The 17,567-nt window shown below is 37.9% G+C and overlaps 2 protein-coding genes across 5 annotated transcripts in view; one reads left to right on the top strand and one right to left on the bottom strand.

The window, feature by feature from the left end:
- LOC132177355 (sulfhydryl oxidase 2) overlaps positions 1–6,282 on the top strand; it is a 22,383-nt gene extending 16,101 nt beyond the window's left edge. Inside the window, exons 10-12 of one of the 2 annotated variants that reach the window (XM_059589629.1) lie at positions 4,937–5,083; positions 5,172–5,606; positions 5,810–6,282. In XM_059589629.1, the coding sequence (XP_059445612.1) occupies positions 4,937–5,083; positions 5,172–5,606; positions 5,810–5,831 (604 nt within the window). In that variant the 3' untranslated portion in view covers positions 5,832–6,282. Of the gene's footprint in view, positions 1–4,936; positions 5,084–5,171; positions 5,655–5,809 lie in introns of both variants that reach the window. The other variant, XM_059589628.1, reaches the window with a different exon arrangement.
- A 2,568-nt stretch (positions 6,283–8,850) lies between these two features.
- Positions 8,851–12,319, bottom strand: LOC132177356 (uncharacterized). Of its 3 annotated transcripts, none has more exons than XM_059589632.1 (8): positions 12,155–12,319; positions 11,239–11,614; positions 10,251–10,322; positions 10,030–10,097; positions 9,755–9,908; positions 9,573–9,653; positions 9,399–9,488; positions 8,851–9,310 (listed from the first exon to the last, which is right to left on the bottom strand). In XM_059589632.1, exons 2-8 carry the CDS (start codon positions 11,491–11,493, stop codon positions 9,215–9,217), a joined length of 816 nt encoding a protein of 271 aa, XP_059445615.1. In that variant the 5' UTR covers positions 11,494–11,614; positions 12,155–12,319; the 3' UTR covers positions 8,851–9,214. The 3 variants fall into 3 exon arrangements, with proteins under 3 accessions (XP_059445615.1, XP_059445613.1, XP_059445614.1); XM_059589630.1 differs by having other exon boundaries at positions 11,239–11,600; XM_059589631.1 differs by lacking the exon at positions 12,155–12,319 and adding an exon at positions 12,032–12,108 and having other exon boundaries at positions 11,239–11,600.
- Between the last annotated feature and the right edge of the window lie 5,248 nt (positions 12,320–17,567).

Here is a 17,567-nt window from a genome sequence, read left to right as displayed (position 1 = left end):
CCTTTTCCAAATCCAATTTACAAAGAACACCAGGCACCCCTGATTTCAAGCGACTATCCACACATTCATTTGCAATAAGAACGGAATCTAGGATTTGCCGACCCCCAATAAAAGTATTTTGAGAATAGGAAATGACCTTACCCAAGACAGTTCTCAATCTATTGGCAAGAACCTTAGACACAATTTTATACACTCCTCCCACCAAGCTAATGGGCCGAAAGTCCTTCATCTCCACCGCATCTGCCTTTTTCGGAATCAAGGAAATAAAAGTTGCATTCAAGCTCTTCACCATTTGACGTCTACGATGGAACTCTGCAAAAACCACCATAACGTCTTGTTTAATAACACCCCAGCAAGCTTGAAAAAAAGCCATGGAAAAGCCATTTGGACTCGGAGCCTTATCACCATCCATGCCTTTTACCACCTCCCAAACCTCCTTTTCCTCAAAATCTCTTTCTAACCACCGATTATCCTCCTCATCGATGGACAAAAACTGCTGGTTATCCATTCTAGGGCGCCAAGAGCTTTGTTCCGAATAAAGAGATTGGTAATACTGCACTATGTGATCTTTAACCTCAACTGGATCATCGGATAAAACGCCATTAATACGAAGCACTTCCATACGTTTGTACCTTCGGTGAGAATTAGCCATCTTGTGGAAAAAGCGAGTATTCCGATCCCCCTCCTTGAGCCACAAAGCTCTCGATTTTTGACGCCAATGAATTTCTTCACACAACAATGTATTCTCCAAATCTTTCAACTTGTCCGCCTTCCGAATTTTCTCCTCTTGATCTAAGCCTCTCGATTCTGCCAACTCATCCAACTCCTGGATACCTCCCAATAACTCTTTCTTTTTCCTCCCAATATCCCCAAAGACCTCCTCATTCCACTTTTTCAAGTCCACTTTAAGGGATTTTAATTTACTAGCAAGCACAAAACTAGGCAATCCCTCAAACAAATACGACCCCCACCAAGAAGCAACCTTATCAACAAAACCCTCTGCCTTAAGCCACATATTTTCAAATTTAAAACCCTTCTTACCTCCACAAGGAGTCCCGCAGTCCAGTAATAAAGGAAAGTGATCCGAGAGCAGGCGTTGAAGTCTCCTTTGAACAACTGCTGGGTAGTGATCTTCCCAATCCGACGAAAGCAAGAACCGGTCAATCCTCGACCAACTCTCATTTTCTTGATTATTGGACCAAGTAAATTGACCCCCCATCATCGGCATATCCACCAGATTATTTTCTGAAATGAAATCCGAGAAATCCATCATGCCCGATGAATAGTAAGAAACATTGGAGCGCTCACTGGGAAAGCGTACAATGTTAAAATCTCCACCCAAACACCAAGGGACCTCCCAAACCCTCATCAAACCAGCCAATTCATCCCAAAGCGCCCCTCTCTCCACTTCCTCATTTGGCCCATACACTCCCCCAAACGCCCACACCCATCTATCCTCTACATTTTGAAACGAACAAGCCAAAGTGAAATGTCCCACACACTCCTCCTTACATTCCACTACCCTCCTATCCCACATCATTAGCATCCCTCCCGACAAACCATTAGAGCCTTTATACTTCCACCCACATGTTGACCTCCCCAAAGACTATGAATCACCTCTCGAGAGATAGTCTCCATCTTCGTCTCAATCAAACACACTACATCTACTTTCCATTCTTTCAAAAGACCCCTAATGCGCAACCTTTTTTTGAGGGCATTCAACCCTCTCACATTCCATACTACAATATTAAGCTTCATGATCCACCAAAGCAACCCTCTCACTTTCCTCAATCTCTTCAAGGCCTTTGAGTGCAGGAACACATGCAGAAACACCTCCCAAGTCCGAATCGTACTGCTTTCTAGAGGCTTCAATGGCATTGAAAAGAGCCTCCAATTCCTCCTTTTTCCCCTCATCAGAAACTCCAATTTTTGGGCAAAAATTGAGGCAGTTTCCCACTACCCAGCTGGTTGAAATCGTGTCTGACCCTAAATCCTCCAAACCTACTGTTTCAGCAATTTTATCCCCATCCATGCCTGATTCAGACCCAGACAACTTCAACTCCGATGTTTGATCCACCCTTTCTTGTCCAAAATGAAACAACGGACTCAAACTCCATTCCTCCCCCCGATAAGCCTGCTGAGCCCACTCCCCCACGGCCAAATTAACCTTCCGGCGAGATGGACTCCCTCTCAGAAGCTTTCGTGTGGCCCAGCACGTACTCTCCCCAGCCTGGCCGGTCTCCATAGGCTTCTCCGGCGCCGTCTGTTGCTGCTCCGATGACAGAAGCGTCTCCGGCACCCTCTGCGAATATTCCGGCGTCGGTCCCAGAATCCCTTTCAACTGCCCAGACGTCGACGATGAAGCTTCTATCGAACCCACCCCTGTCTCGTTTCTATTCTTTGGCCCAGCCTTCCTCCTCATATATGTCAAAAAAGTTAATTCCTTACCAGTGGGCTGAAGTTCCTTCACCGGGCTTGCGGGGATTTTTGGACTTAAATTCTCTCCGGCCACGAAAACGCTAGCATCCCCCGCAGAAATGCCGACAGACACCCTAGGAGTCTCTTCTGCCACTGACCCAACCCCTTCTTCCCCTCTTCGCTCCCTGCCAGCCAACGACGAACACGCCGGTGAAGGCGTAAGAACTCGCGACTCTGTCACTAACTTTCCAGAAGCCGCCGATATAGCCAGCCCAACCTTAGAATCGTGAGATGGGCTTAGACTAAAGCCCACACCTGAGCCCACGACCCCTCTTGGCTTGAACATCACCTTCTTCTTCAACTTCAGCCTGCTGGTGGTCTTTTTAGTTTTTCCTCCCGGCCCAACCTTCTCCTTCTCTTTCCATACAGCCTTCCCCTGATCTGCAACTTCTCTTCTGGCCCAAGCCCACTAACCTTCATCTGATTAATCACCCTGTCAATCTTATACATCCCCACGTCACATTCTCTCTTCAGAACTCTCAACGTCTCCTTCACATTGAGGAGCTCAATACCTACCTCAGAGTAGGTCTGCCCAACATGGTACCCCATCCTCTCCCATCCCTTCATGCGTCCAGAGACTGACAACTGCTCAGACTGCGCTGCCGGTTTTGCTGACCAACTCGCCGGAATTCTTGTCGCACGCTCTACGCAACCTCCAGCTTTCGTAACATTCACGCGAGGCACTAACGGACCTCTATCAGATTTCGCCGGCCATAATGATTTCGTCGGAGCCATAGCAGACTCCTTCGGAGACCTCCCCAAAACTCCCTGAGCCATCGCTGGACCCTGGGTCTTCGACGGTCCTAAGCTCCTCTTGTCAGTCGTAAAGTTTCGCTGGCCTGGTTCTTGCCAGTCTTCACCGTCTTTTTGGGTTGCCTTCAATGACAGTCTCACTGTCTCTGCGTAGCTTTTCTGCTTCTTCACCTCCTTTTCACCCTTTTCTCCCCTAAACTCTCTATATTCACTGATCACTCGGTGATCACGGAGAGAAGAGTAAGCTGCTTGCATTTCTTTAATGAAGCGATCCCACCCAAACCCACGACGTCCTTCAGGGATGATGATCGAGCCACATCTTTTTCTTCCATCGAATTCCTCCACTGTCAGGAAGTATCCATGCCTATTTGAACTCTTCTGCGCAATAATTCTGGGGTATCCAGCTCTGGATTGATCCCAGAATACCTCAGAGCTCTTCACTGCCACCAAATCATCCGCTACTCTCACCAACCAGGCTAACTCATCCTTTTTAAGAAAGATGGACCTTTTGAATCTGTTGCTCCTCTAAAAAATTCTCACTCCTGATGCCCCTTCTTGATCAACACCTCAAACTCCTTGGACTCCACCATCCACCTCCTCGGTCCAGCCATGACACAAGCTAACACTAGCTCCAACCACCTTACACGCGCCCTCACGCGCCGACACAGCTCTCACACACAGCTCTCAATCTTCTATTAATAAGAAAAAGTTTCTGTACTTTTTTTCTTAATACCATTTGTAACGACTTAGGAAAGTGATAATCATATCTGCGCTATTCGTTCAAAATGATTAGTCAAGTTATAACTAATGCTCATTATAATTGCTTATGAAGCTTAATCTCACCTAGTAAGGAATTAGTATGAGACGTAGTACTCATGAGTGCCTTTATAATTTACCTACCCAATATGAAACTAACTTTTTGGGGTGTCACAATATTGATTGTGGCCGCTTGGTGGAAGAGGTAGTTACATTGATGAGGCAGTTAAAGCAGTGGCAGTGGAGTGGCAAACTGGCAATGAAAGCTGGAGGCTGGTGGTGAGGGAGATGGGAGTAATGGAAGAGGAGGCAGAGTGGTGACAATGGAGGAGTAGTGGTTGCATTTTGTGGCTATGATGGTTTTAGTTGAGTTACTGACTGTAATAGAGATGGTGGGTGTGATTCTAGAGGGGTAGTGATGGTGTGTTGGGTTGCTGGTATTGGTGTTGAGGAAAGCGTTAATTTTGCTTTGAGAGGTGTCTGGATTCCGTTGTTACATACACACACACACGCAACATAGAAGGTATTAAATTCATCATGACATTTTTTCCTTTTTTTTAGACAAAAGAAACCACAGAATGTTTTTTGCTGCATTTGTTTCATTTCTCTTGTTCATGCATATATTAATTTTTGGAGATCAGGAGTGCTTATTTGATGGTCTCTTGATGGTTCCTGTTCTTCGGTTCATCAGTAGCTTACCCAATATATCATTGACATTGTTGCTTCCATACTACACTTTTACAACTCCCTCGACTATGTAGTATTTAACACCCCCAAATCACTAATGCAATTGGAATATCAATTTTCCACCTCAGTAAAGCAGCTGCTTATACTTTTGGTTGTTATAGCCTTCCCGCTAAAAGTTTTTTCCCTTTTTTTCCCTTTTACTGTAAGTCTCCTCCCAACTTTGGGAGTTCTTTTGACATGTTGCTTTTTTCTCTGTCTGCAGTTGTGGATTGTGGGTTCTGCTCCATTCACTCTCTGTTAGAATTGAGGATGGAGAGAGCCAGTTTGCATTTACAGCTATATGCGAATTTGTGCACAACTTCTTCATCTGTGAGGAATGTCGCCAACATTTTTATGACATGTGTTCAAGGTATGTGCTTCTGAGAATAGTACATATTTCAAATTCTTTGAGCTTCTTTCGGCTAACTTAAGCTAAAAGTGAGCAATCTTGATTTCAGTGTCTCTAATCCTTTCAACAAAACCCGTGACTTTGCTCTTTGGTTGTGGAGTGCGCACAATAAGGTTAATGAGAGATTAATCAAAGAAGAAGCATCTTTAGGAACTGAGGATCCTAAATTTCCGAAGATGATTTGGCCTCCAAAGCAGCTTTGCTCTTCCTGTCATCTCCGTCGTAGCCAGAGAAATAACAGCATCGATTGGGACCAGGACGAGGTGTTCAAATTTTTGTCTAATTATTATGGGAAAACGCTAGTATCTCTATACAAGGACAAAAAAATTCTTGGGAAAGATGGGGCTGATGTTGCTCTTGAAGATTTGGTGGCCTCAACAAATGCGCTTGTGGTGCCTGTGGGGGCTGCATTGGCAATTGCTGTTGCTAGCTGTGCATTTGGAGCACTTGCTTGCTACTGGCGCTCACAGCAGAAGAGTCGGAAGTATTTCCACCAACTACACTCTTTAAAGAACATATGATAATTAGGAGGGTAATGAGCTCTTTCAAAAACGTTTAAAAAAGCAGAGCCATTAGAAAAAGAGGAGAAAAAAGGAAAAAAAAAAAAAGGAGAGCTAGTGAGGCAGAGGGTTGGTTGTTAGGAGTTTTCATTCTTCTTATTTTGCTTCTTTTTCCACAATATTTCAGGCCAAGGAGAAACTGGAACTAAGATTCTTAAGGGGACAAAATCAGACAGGCAATAGGGTGCACAGCCGGATGAAATCAGGCTCTGAATAGCAAATCCAGATCAAAGCCTTGTACCTGAATGCACTGGTTGAGGTCCTCTTCTGTATTCTCTTTCAAGCTTTTCTTTTTTAATGTACAGATTTTGGTACGATAATCTTAATTTTGGGAGAGAATCACCCTAGATCCATTTGCATCTTTATTGTCCTTTTTTTTTTTTTTTTTTTTTTTCAAAAAGTTTATTTTTGTTCATTACACGGATTTAGTCAAGAAAGATGAGAGAGTACTGTATGGTGTTTTGAGAGTACATCATTGTTGTCCACGGCCCTTTGTATGTTCTTTAATTTGAATTGGTGATGATGGGCAGCAACTCTGTAAAATTTGACTTTGAGCAGTATATTATTCCCACAGATGAAATGCAGTTCTTAGATCTTGAATTGGTATTTGCAGAGTAGTGTAGCTGTTTAGCTGTCAATTTTGAATGTAAAAAGATACGGAAAACTTGTTTCTTTGTGATTTTGTTTTTTTTGTTTTGGCCATAAATTTTAAATTAATGATGAATTGTATTAACGACTAGAAGAAATAGTTAATGGATGCTTCGAATTCTTAGGTCGATTGTTCATCTGAAAAGATCGCCATTGATAATGTATTATGGCTCTTGTGCACTACTTTTCGGAACACTGATAATTGTACGTTTCCCTTTGCGTGCTTTGTGACAATTTCGAGGAAAATACTCTTTAACTTGAACAACCAAGCACAGTCTAGTTTAAAGTAGATTGAGGATATGCATAGATGAGTAGAAGTGGCATATAACACAGCCGTTTATTTAGGATTGAGATCCGCCACCGGGTGCAATACATTTTTATCTAGATTAATTTTAAATGAACGGTGCATAAGAAGGGATGATTCGAGTGACGGCTGGGGTGGTTAAACTACCTTCTGTGACTGAGAGAATCTTTTGGCCAAAGTGGTAGTTTGATCACACCAAATCAGAAATTTGATTAATAGGAGTAGTCAAACCATTTCTTTTGACAGGAGAGTGGTTTGGCCACCTTCAAATTGGTCATTGGAGGTGGTTCGACCACTCCTAAATCGCTTCATTTTTATCTAGACTAATTTTAAATGAACGGTACATAAGAAGGGATGATTTGAGTGACTGTTGAGTGGTTAAACCACCTCCTGTGACTGAGGGAATCTTTTGGCCAAAGTGGTAGTTCGACCACCCTAAATCTGGTTAATAGGAGTGGTCAAACCATTTCCTTTGACAAGGGAGTGGTTTGGTCACCCTCAAATTGGTCATTGGAGGTGGTTCGACCACTCCTAAACCGCTATAAAGGGAGGTAGAACCACCATTTTCAAATTGGCCATTGGGAGTTGTTGAACCACCCCCGTGTCCAATAGGGTGATTTGGCCGCCTCCAAATCGGTCATTAAGGGTGGTTGAATCACTCTTGTGGTCAAGGGAGTTGTTTGGCCACCTCAAATTGGCTATCAGGTTGGTAGAATCACCATTTTCCAATTGGGCATTAGAAGTGGCCGAACTACCCTCGTGTCCAAAGGAGTGGTTTGGTCACCTCCAAACCGGTCATTAGGGGTGGCCAAACCACCTCTTGGCCAACAGTATTGGGGGTGGCCAAACTATTATTGTGGTCAAAGGAGTGGTTTAATCACCTCAAATTAACCATCAGGATGGTTGAACCACTCCCTTGGTTAACGGGGTAATTCAGGCTATTCAGCTACTTTCAAACTAGTTGTTACCCTTGGTCAAGAGGGTAATTCAGCTACTTTCAAACTAGCTGTTACAAGTGGCTGAACCATTGCCTTGGTCAAAAGAGTATTAGGAGTAGCCGAACTATTCTCGTGGCCAAGAAAACCACCCTTTCTAACAACTACCATTTATTTTATTTTATTTGCTGTTACAATTTGATTTTAAAATGAACGCTCAGATAATACCTCAAGTATTGCACCCAACAAATGTAGTACTGCACAAGCACAAAGAATTGTTGAGATGATATTTGGATCCACTGGACGATATCATATTGGTGGACGCATTGCAAAATAGTTTTTTTGTTTTTTTTCAACAATCATGTCACGTGAGTGGGTATAATTTCAAGTCACAAGAATAGAGATTTTTTTATTTGGGTAAATGCATAACAAAGCACTGCCTAAATGTGCATTTTGTGATTACTCCCTCGGTTTTTCAAAATTAATTTTCACTGCATAAATTTGTCACCTACTTAAAATAGGTCATTTCGTGTGGTATTCATACAATTGAGTGACGTCCGTTAATGTCATTATTTTGTCATGTCAAATAGAAATAATATATTTTTTTATTTTCTTAGAAAATAGAATATATAATTTTTGGTGAAAAAAACAACTTTTAAAAAGAGATTCCCCACTTCTACCGCAGGTGGCCAACTCTTGGATTGCCTCCTGGGAGTGGCACGTGCACCAACTCCCCAAGCAAAAGGGTGGCTGCTTTGACCACACCAAAACAAATGGTTGTGGCTGCCCCCTCATCCCCAGAGATGGAGGGGTGGGGGACACCCCCTTGCCACCCCAATAGTGGCAAGTGGCTACCCCAGGGGGTTTTGAGATGGTACTAACCGACATTATTTTATTGAAACAGAAACACACAGAATGACCCATTTCAAATTTGCGACAAATCTAAGCAGTGAAAATCAATTTTTAAAAATTGAGGGAGTGATCACATAAAGAGCTTTTACTTGAGATTTATTACCCTTTTTATTTTTACAAGCAAGATAGACAGTTACATTAAGTAAAAGAGAAAAAGACAGAGGCTAGAGGGTAGGGGGAGAAGCGAAGAGGAAGAGGGATAGAGAAGGCAGAGGTGGTGGGAAGGAGGAAAGGTCATCTTAGAGTCTCCTATGATGAGGATTCCATAGGAGACACTAAGATAAATCTTTAGCCATGTTGTGCCATTGATAAAGAAACAATGCAAGTAAAATGATAAAAAAAGATATTGAAGCAAACCAATAACCCATCTTCTCTTGCTCCATTAACATGCATCTATTCAATAATCAATACAGTATTGGCCATAAATGCAAACTTGGTATTTACAGTTAGACATATACAAGTACTTCACCTTTAATAGCTTGGCTTGTTTTTTCCTTTTTCTTTTCTGGTATATTTTTTGGTTTATACACTGGGATACTTTTCTGGCTGTATAAGGTATTCAAACAATGTGAAACAAGGGACTAGAATTCCTCCACACTTGTCCAAGATCCCAATTTCCATTTTTCTTTTCATTTCTTGAACTGATTTCTAGTATTCTCCTTGAAACAAGAACTATATAAAGATTGGTAGATATGGCTAAACAAGTCGACGCCATCGCTTCCATTTGCACCGGCTAAACCTGTACATGAATCATATGAGGCTGGGGCTGCTGTGTTGAATGCTCAGTTTCATCATCATCTGATGAAGTTAATGATGAAATGGAAGGCTCCTAATTGATGAGTTAACTTCAATGAGCATTTGAGTTATAGATGGTTCATGATTTCAGTGAACTTTTAACACCAGAAAAATGAACTTACTGGTGGATGTCGGCGTCGCTGAAGAGAAGTTACTGCTCTCACTATGACATAGATTGGAAGAACAATCCCAGCAGTTCGTAGAAGTAGCAACTGCAAAGAAGAAAAGCTTTCATCATTCTGCAGAGAGGTTTATCTTTGTCCCCATGAAAAGAATTAGCAAGCCAATTATCTTACAATAGACAGTGGGAAAGAGTACTCATTGTTTCCATTTATTATGAGGGGAAGCGTATGCCGTAAAGTCAGAAGAACCATAAACTGCAACATAGGAAGCAAATGAGATTGGACGAAGTGATTAAATTCACTCATTCCTATCGGCTTAAACTTTTGGATATGAGAACGAGAGAGAGAGAGATTACGATGAAAGCAACTGAACGGCAACATATCAAACTTCTTGTAGTAGTAGCTGAGTACTCATCATAGTCAGGATTCAGGAAATTAGGGTTAGTTGAAACCATTGCTATAATGCGGGGACTACTATTCAAGTTCCTTCTAGATATCTCCCAATTTCCCCTGGTAAAGCCAGCATAGGAGCACATTGGTGAAGTTGAAGTAGAAAAAAATAAAAATAAAAATCTACATTCTAGATAAAGAGGCAGTGAAAAATAGATCAGAAAGTTTATAGAAAGCTCACCTGAAGTTCATTGGAACACGCCCGAGTTGAAACAGCGGTGGAGGAGCAGTATAACCAGGGTTAAATTGCTGAAATTCAAGAATTATCTTAATAAATAGCTAAGTTTTGTAGTGATTCATGCATAATATCAAGATCTGTGATGCAATGATCCAAACTAAGAGTGATGTTAAAGTGAATTTACACTACACAGAAGCATAACTAGAAAGATCATAAAGCAGCACCTGGTGGCATATCTCACATGTGGTGTCACCCTTCTCATCACACCACCTCTGTACACACTTGCGGTGGGCATACTGCAAAATTAGGAAACAAATATATATGACCAAGGATCTCACAAAACATAACTCCTGAAGGGGAAATTCAATGAATATGACGACGATATTTCGCACTAAATGCCAGATATATGATAAGAATTCTCATTACATAAAGTTTCGGATTTGACACTCAGATATTGCGTTCAGATGCAGAAAGGTAATGGGAATTTATAAGTCAGCAGATACATGATAAGAATTCTAGTAATGTACACACCAATATGAAGAACATAAAAGGAATGAGTAGGATGCCAGTATACAATGAAGGGTAAAACACTTTCTCAACCAAAACACACCAAAAAAAAAAAAAAACTTTCTTAAAAAGGGTTATCAAACACCACCAAGTTTGTTTCCAAAAGAGAAAATTATGACAAAAAATGATGAGCTTCGAACATTTCAAAAATGGTGGCATCATTTTCAAATAATTTGACTTCCTTTCTAATGACCTTGTATTTTCCACTAGAATTATTCTGGTTTTTTGTAGCAGACTGCATTATTGACTTTGCATTGTTGCTTATTTAAAGGGGTAATGCATCTAGATTCTTTTAAGATGATCAAGTAATACAATTTTAGTGTATTGAAGCAATGGTTCCTTAGATTCATCAAAAGGTTAATATAAGTTCTTTTTTTCTTTTTGTCTTTCGTCTCACAGTTAAAAAGACTTAAAGCCTTGTTTGGCAATGGACACGTCAAAATTTCCTTTTTTTCAAGTTCCTAACATTTTCAATAACTTTTATTTATTACTATTCAAATAAAAAATTTACTTCAAAACAAAATATTTTCACTTTTCCATACAAAAAAATTCAAAACTTCTATCTACCTACCAAATCCATTGCAATGAAAAAGCGAGATTAAAAAACCAATAAAAAGGTTAAGATTAGAGGAGAATCCAACCGACCTTCAAGCTGCCACAGCAAGAGCAGGGCGTCTCCATATTTGAATCCTCATCTTCATCCTGGCATATCCTGCATTCCACCAATTTCCCGGGAGATGATATATTTCCATAATCCACCTTCTTGGAAGGGTTATCGATTTTCTTCTCATCAACTGCTGAGGATGTAGCTTGCATGGACCGGTTTCTGCTCTCAATTGCAGCTTCTAACGTGGACTCTGTGAGCAAACGATCCACCAGCAACACAAAGTGATCCCCCATCTTCAATTTCTCAACATCCACCAAATTAAATTCAAAAAAGTTCCAAGGAAACTATGAACTTATATTTAAAAACTCCTTGAACAAGCTCTTTTCCTTTAGCAGAACTCCTGAAAATTGAGACCTTTATAGTTAAAAACAGAGCAAGCAATTAGAAGAAGAAATTTGAAAAAAACAAAAGAAAAAGAAGACTTTTTTTTTTTTTTTTTTTCATTCAGAAAAACTAGACCCCTCAAATCGTTTGTACAAAAGGAGAGGCTGCCGAGAAGCAAATGATTCAGGTTCATGAGAAGATTGAACAAATGGTGACTATGAAAACAAAAATTGAAGGAGGGAAGAAAGGGAAAAAATTTGCCAAAGTGAAGTATGTTTAGGAACAACAGATGTCTAAAACGAAACAGGTTACCAAAACACAGAAAATAAAAGAAACCCAATATAGAAAGCATCTCCAAAAACATTCCAAGGCATGAAAAACAAGGAGGAGAAAGTACCCAGAAAAGGGAACAGAGAAAAAATAGAAAAAGAGAGGGAAAATGATCACCCAATTGCATAGAAAAAGAGACCAGCCTTTCTCAAACCAAGAGCTTAAAGGCAGAGGCATCAGCACAAGGAAAGGAATTTTAACTTAAAAGATACAAAGGAAATGAAGAAAGAAGAGACTTACAAGATGGGAATCGTATATTCTTGAAGCAAAGAAAGCTCTCTCTTTTCTTTTCTTTTCTTTTTTAATCTTTATCTATATGTTTTGTAGGAAATCTCTGTTTTGGAATGAAGCAAGAGATTGAGTGATGCCCTTGTCGCAACCCAATTTATAAGCCCAAATTTTTACATTTACGGATAACTATTAATCTCTCTTTAATCTCTGTGTCTCTGGCTCTGGCTCTGTGCGCGCAAAATGCAAACGTGGGTGTTCCCTATTTTATGTCCTGTAACACACAGAGAGAGAGAGAGAGAGAGAGAGAGAGAGAGATTCCAAGTTTCAACGGGAAGTTCGCGGGTGCCAGGATCGTCCCTTTTCACTAAACACCGTTATTTCCGTTTAGATTGCCACGGAGTCTTTCACAGTTTCTCATGCTTTTGTTTCACTTTTATTTATTAAATTTACTTTGGCTTTTGTTTCACTTCTGCGCAATGTTTTTCCCTGTTTCAGTGTTTGTCTTTCGTCTTGTTACTTCATTGGTCTGCACTCTTCAGAGGTCATTTTTCTTTTATATTTTCAATAATATTTTATAATTTAAATCTAATTGATATATATATATATATATATATATATATATATATAAAATTCATATTTGTCATATATGCATGCTCTTTATTTGATGTATCCATGTAGTGCATGAAAAGCAACAAAAGAAAACTCTTAAAATGTAAGTCTACTTGAAAAAAGTATTAGCCAGTGAAGGGAGTACTTGATTGCTACCTTCTCCTTCAGCAAATGAGAAGATTTTTTTATTTTTTTATTTTTTATTTTTTATTATAAGTAGAAAATGAGAAGTTGTCTTTGTTTTCTCAGTTGTATACAATATCTCTTTCTTTTTATTTTATTTATTTTATTTTATTTATGCACTTATGACTTACATGTAAGTGGAGCTGTTACTGGGCCAGGGTACAATAATTTTTTCTTTTTTGGGGTAGTGATTTAGGCTTCCATGTTGATGGATAGGCCCCAATTCTTTTATTTTATTTTCATTTTTTATCATGTACCCATCTTTTTTTTTATTTGAAAGCGAACGTTTAGAAATTACATTTTTATTTTATAATTATTTTATAATATTGTTGTGATAATTTTAATCAACACTTAAATTTGAAACTGTCGTGTTAGCATTGTGTTCTCGATCGGAAATAAATTGCAAGTCAAATTTTTTATAACGTGAAAAGGTGGTTACATTCTATAAGAATATTTTCAGCCATATATAAATATTGTCTTTCACAATTCGCTAATTACTTGAGTTGATCAGGTCATCATAATGTTGCTTAATTGGGTCATCAACCCCAATTAAGTTTAGTATATAATTACTAATCACACAATTCAACGTGCTAATGTTTGGTTATATTTTATTATATTATATAGGTTCTTTTTTGGACTGAATATATATATATAATCGTGTAACTCAATCAATTACTACGTAAAGCTTTTGTGATAATTAAAACGTTTAAAGCATTTTCCTTTAAGGAAGAAGCTTTTATATATCTGTAATTATGCATATCACTTAAAGGGGTATTAATTAATCAATTATCATAATATTTATCCAAGTCCACAAGTTTGTACGTACGGGAAGAAGAGGGAGTCCAAAAAAGACAACAATTTGCTTGAAGGTTTTGGCCAAATTGGACCATTGACTGCTGACTTTTACGACTTCTCCGAAGTTGATATGTTTGCCAAGTAGTGTTTGGTCGACGACGTACGTTGTCGTTTGACAAACATTTCTTTCCATAAATTGTATAAAGTGGGTTTGGTTGGCAACCGTGGCAAGAATCATATGACAAGATCTTTTATATATTGGTCATCCAATTTGTTGGGTTTAATTTGTTTGCGTACGTACGTAGGCAGTCGCATATTATATATATATATATATATGATCATAAATTATGAGTCGTAAGTGTTTGTATCATACAATCTGCTTTTTAGGGAGACTGAAGCAAATATTTAAGGAGATAAGCTAGGTGTGGTAGATCAACAACCACTTTATAAGTTTCCATGCATATATGGAGCATCAAATTAAGACGATTAATATAATAAACTGCTAATTAATTAATATAATAAATCATGATGTTATAAGAAATTTGTAATTAAAAGGATACACATACATCATACATGATAGACGCATTATGGTACATGATCATCATCCGTATTGAGTAGGTGAGTTGATGACCCATCATTAGCTAAAAGTGGAGTATTAGTTCTGCCTAACGTGTTTTGTACGATTAAATTTGATTTCCCAAGTATTTTATTTTGAGTGATGGGTATTTGGAGACACGTTACCTATATAGGGATTTCCCATGCAAGATATTATTTAAGTCTGAGAGAGAGAGAGAGATTCACTTAGGGTTAGTGTTGGAAAAACATAAACATAAAAACATAGAGTTCTAGGTAAGAAAGTTCATCTAGAACTCACAAATTAATAAGGATATTTGGTTAGTGTGCTATAACGTATAGTGATGCTTTTTAAGTACAGATTTGAAAGAACTCAACGGTGATATTTTATTATAAGAACAAAACACATATCCACACAACCTAAATGCTATTTGATGGAGAACAGAAGAGAGAATTAAGAGAGATTCACAATTTCAAATTCTGAAATAATTGAATGAATAATCTGATTTTAACTTTCATCCCATGGGTTATTGATAACCAACCAAAAGACACAACTCTTGGTTATGAAAGTTACATATCCAAGAGATACAACTCTTGGTATTATATGAACTAGCTTCACTATGGGTATATTAAAGTCCAATTGCTAATAGTTAGGAAGTCCACTACTATAATATATATACATATATAGTTTTTATTTTTATTTTTTATTTATTTTCTCATTGTGAGATACAATACTCACACTTGCACTAACAATAAAATCTCCCTCTTTACGTGTAAGTCTCTTTTACATTTACCAAATTACTCATTAATCCCTTTACAATTCCAATAGTGTCACGCATACACGAATTACACTAATTGCGACCCACGAAACACAACTTTGCTCCCAGAGCCATCACCAAACGCATCAAAGCCCAAGACACTCGTTTAAGCGGAAGCTAACTATAACTTTGATATCAATTGTTAGGGAAAGAATCACGTAATAACTCCACCAAGAGTAAACTAATATACATATTTAACACCACTCTAACCCAAAAGCTGGAGCTAATGAGTTTAAGTTCATGTTTAAGTATATTAACTATTAACTTATTCATTTTTATTTTTATTTATTTATTTTTTTTTAATTTTATTAATGTAAAACACAACACTCACACATACACTCATATCATCTAATAAGTGCCAACATTTGATATCACGACCATACGTTAAAATAATTTAAAAGAAAAAAGTGAGGCATATGTACATATATACCACTCAAATTTTGGTCATTACTTGGTATATTATCAATCACAAGAAGCACATATCAATGAGAGATACTTATGGTCTTACTTAGTACAATAAGAAACATTATTGCTAAGTAAATAGCCTTCAAACATGTGGATCCATCAATAAGGAGACACAGAACCATTGCCAGAAACTTGATGAAAGCCCAAATTGACCCTAACATTCTTTCTAACAAAACGATGGATAATTTTTCAGCTATCTACGCGTGTTTTTATAGGCACTGTTCTATTTAACATAAATCGACTTTTGAGATTCACAATGAATTTGTGGGAAATTCAAAATGCCACCCATGCATATAATTAATTAATTAATTAATTATTATTATTATTATTATTATTATTATTATTTTCATGCATATAATTAATTATTAACCTCAAATTCCCGAAAGGCCTCATTAAATATTCTTTTGGTCTAAATTAATTGTGGTTCAATCGACAAATTTAGGAATTAGGATCCTCTCCATCAAATGAACTTGAATTAAGATCCTCTGCATTTTAAATGAGTTAGATAATATCCAATTAGTTATAATGAAGGAGTTCAGGAATGAAAATCCATTAAACTTCGTGTAATACATTAAATCAAGTTTTCAATGTAATTAATTAATTTCATCTCGGACTAAATTTGTACAATGTCCTTTCCTATTACCTCTTCTCTTACTACCAAGTAGTATCAATTAATGTAAGAGTCCCAATATTTTTATTATTAGTTATTTGTATATTTAATTTCTTTATTAACTTATATATCCTCCCCATTTCATTTGAACTCGATAATTTTCAGTTAATTATTGTGTAAGGGTATTTTTATCTTTTCACTTTTTGAGGGAACAAAAATACACCTTCAATATAACTAATTGAATATTATCCAGGAGAGAATCCAAATTTTATATTTTTTATGCTACATTATAATGACACATCGACACTAATGCCTATATTTTGAGTTATTTATGGTACTCCTTTTGTGGTTAGTTTGGTCTGTATAGTAAATTTTTAGGGGAAACTTTGATTTAGCCTTATGAACTTCTAGCCAATTTTACAAACTCCCTTTAAACTTTCAAATCTCTTACTTTGAATCCCTGAATTTTCAATTTCTATCACTTTGGACTCCTCTGTTAGTTTTCAACGTTAAACTCAAATGATTTGACTTTTTATGCCTATTATACCATAACCCGGAAACTACACTGTTTTGGGCCTCAAAACTACAACACCCACCCAGCCCAAAACGATGTCGTTTTGGGCATTAAAAAAAATTATTTATTATTTATTTTTTTAAAAAACAAAATATTAAAAAATAATAAAAAAATGCGAGTGGCTCCAGGCCACCCCAGTACGGGGCCAAGTCGGCCAACCCAAAGAGCCAAAAAAAAAAAACCATTGCAGATGGGTTTGGGCTTTTGGGGGTGGTGGGACCACCCCTGGGGCACCTAGAGGTGGTTTGTGCACCCCATTCGGTACTGTGGAGGTGGCCGAGAGTACGGGCCTTGGGGGTGATTAGGCCACCCCAAAAGCCTAAACTCTATGAATGGTTTTTTTTTTTTTTTTAAAAAAAATAGCTAATATTTTAATGCCAAAACAGTTTTGGGCTGGAGTGAAATATTATAGTTTTGAGGTGGCTTAATTTCTTCTTTCTTCTTTTTTTTTTTTTTTTTTAATAAAATGATTTTAATGCCCCCAAGCGATATTAGTTTTGGGCTGAGTGGTGTTAGCAGTTTTGGGCTCAAAACAGTGTAGTTTGGTGTGAGGATATAATGGGCATAAAAAGTCAAACCGTTTGAGTTTAACGTTTGAAAACTAACAGAGAGGTCCAAAGTGATAGAAATTGAAAGTTCAAGGGTTTAAAGTAAGAGATTTGAAAGTTCAAGAAGTATTTGTCAAATCGGCTAGAAATTTGGACGGGGCAAACTAAAGTTTCTCCAAATTTTTTTAACTCAATTCCTATTAGTTTGGTCTGTATTATAAATTTGTACAAGTCAATTCCTCATTTC

Source organism: Corylus avellana, chromosome ca4 (assembly GCF_901000735.1).
Source record: "Corylus avellana chromosome ca4, CavTom2PMs-1.0".
Taxonomy (NCBI): domain Eukaryota; kingdom Viridiplantae; phylum Streptophyta; class Magnoliopsida; order Fagales; family Betulaceae; genus Corylus; species Corylus avellana.
This window is presented reverse-complemented; position numbering and strand designations above follow the sequence as displayed.

Bases quoted from the DNA above. Each gene is read 5' to 3' on its own strand.
- LOC132177356 (XM_059589632.1), bottom strand. From the start codon at position 11,493: ATGGGGGATCACTTTGTGTTGCTGGTGGATCGTTTGCTCACAGAGTCC. The intron at 10,323-11,238 runs GTCGGTTGGATT...CTAATTTTGCAG, and splicing joins CTTGCTGTGGCAGCTTGAAG to TATGCCCACCGCAAGTGTGT. The intron at 9,311-9,398 runs GTAAGTTCATTT...CTCATCAATTAG, and splicing joins AGCGACGCCGACATCCACCA to GAGCCTTCCATTTCATCATT.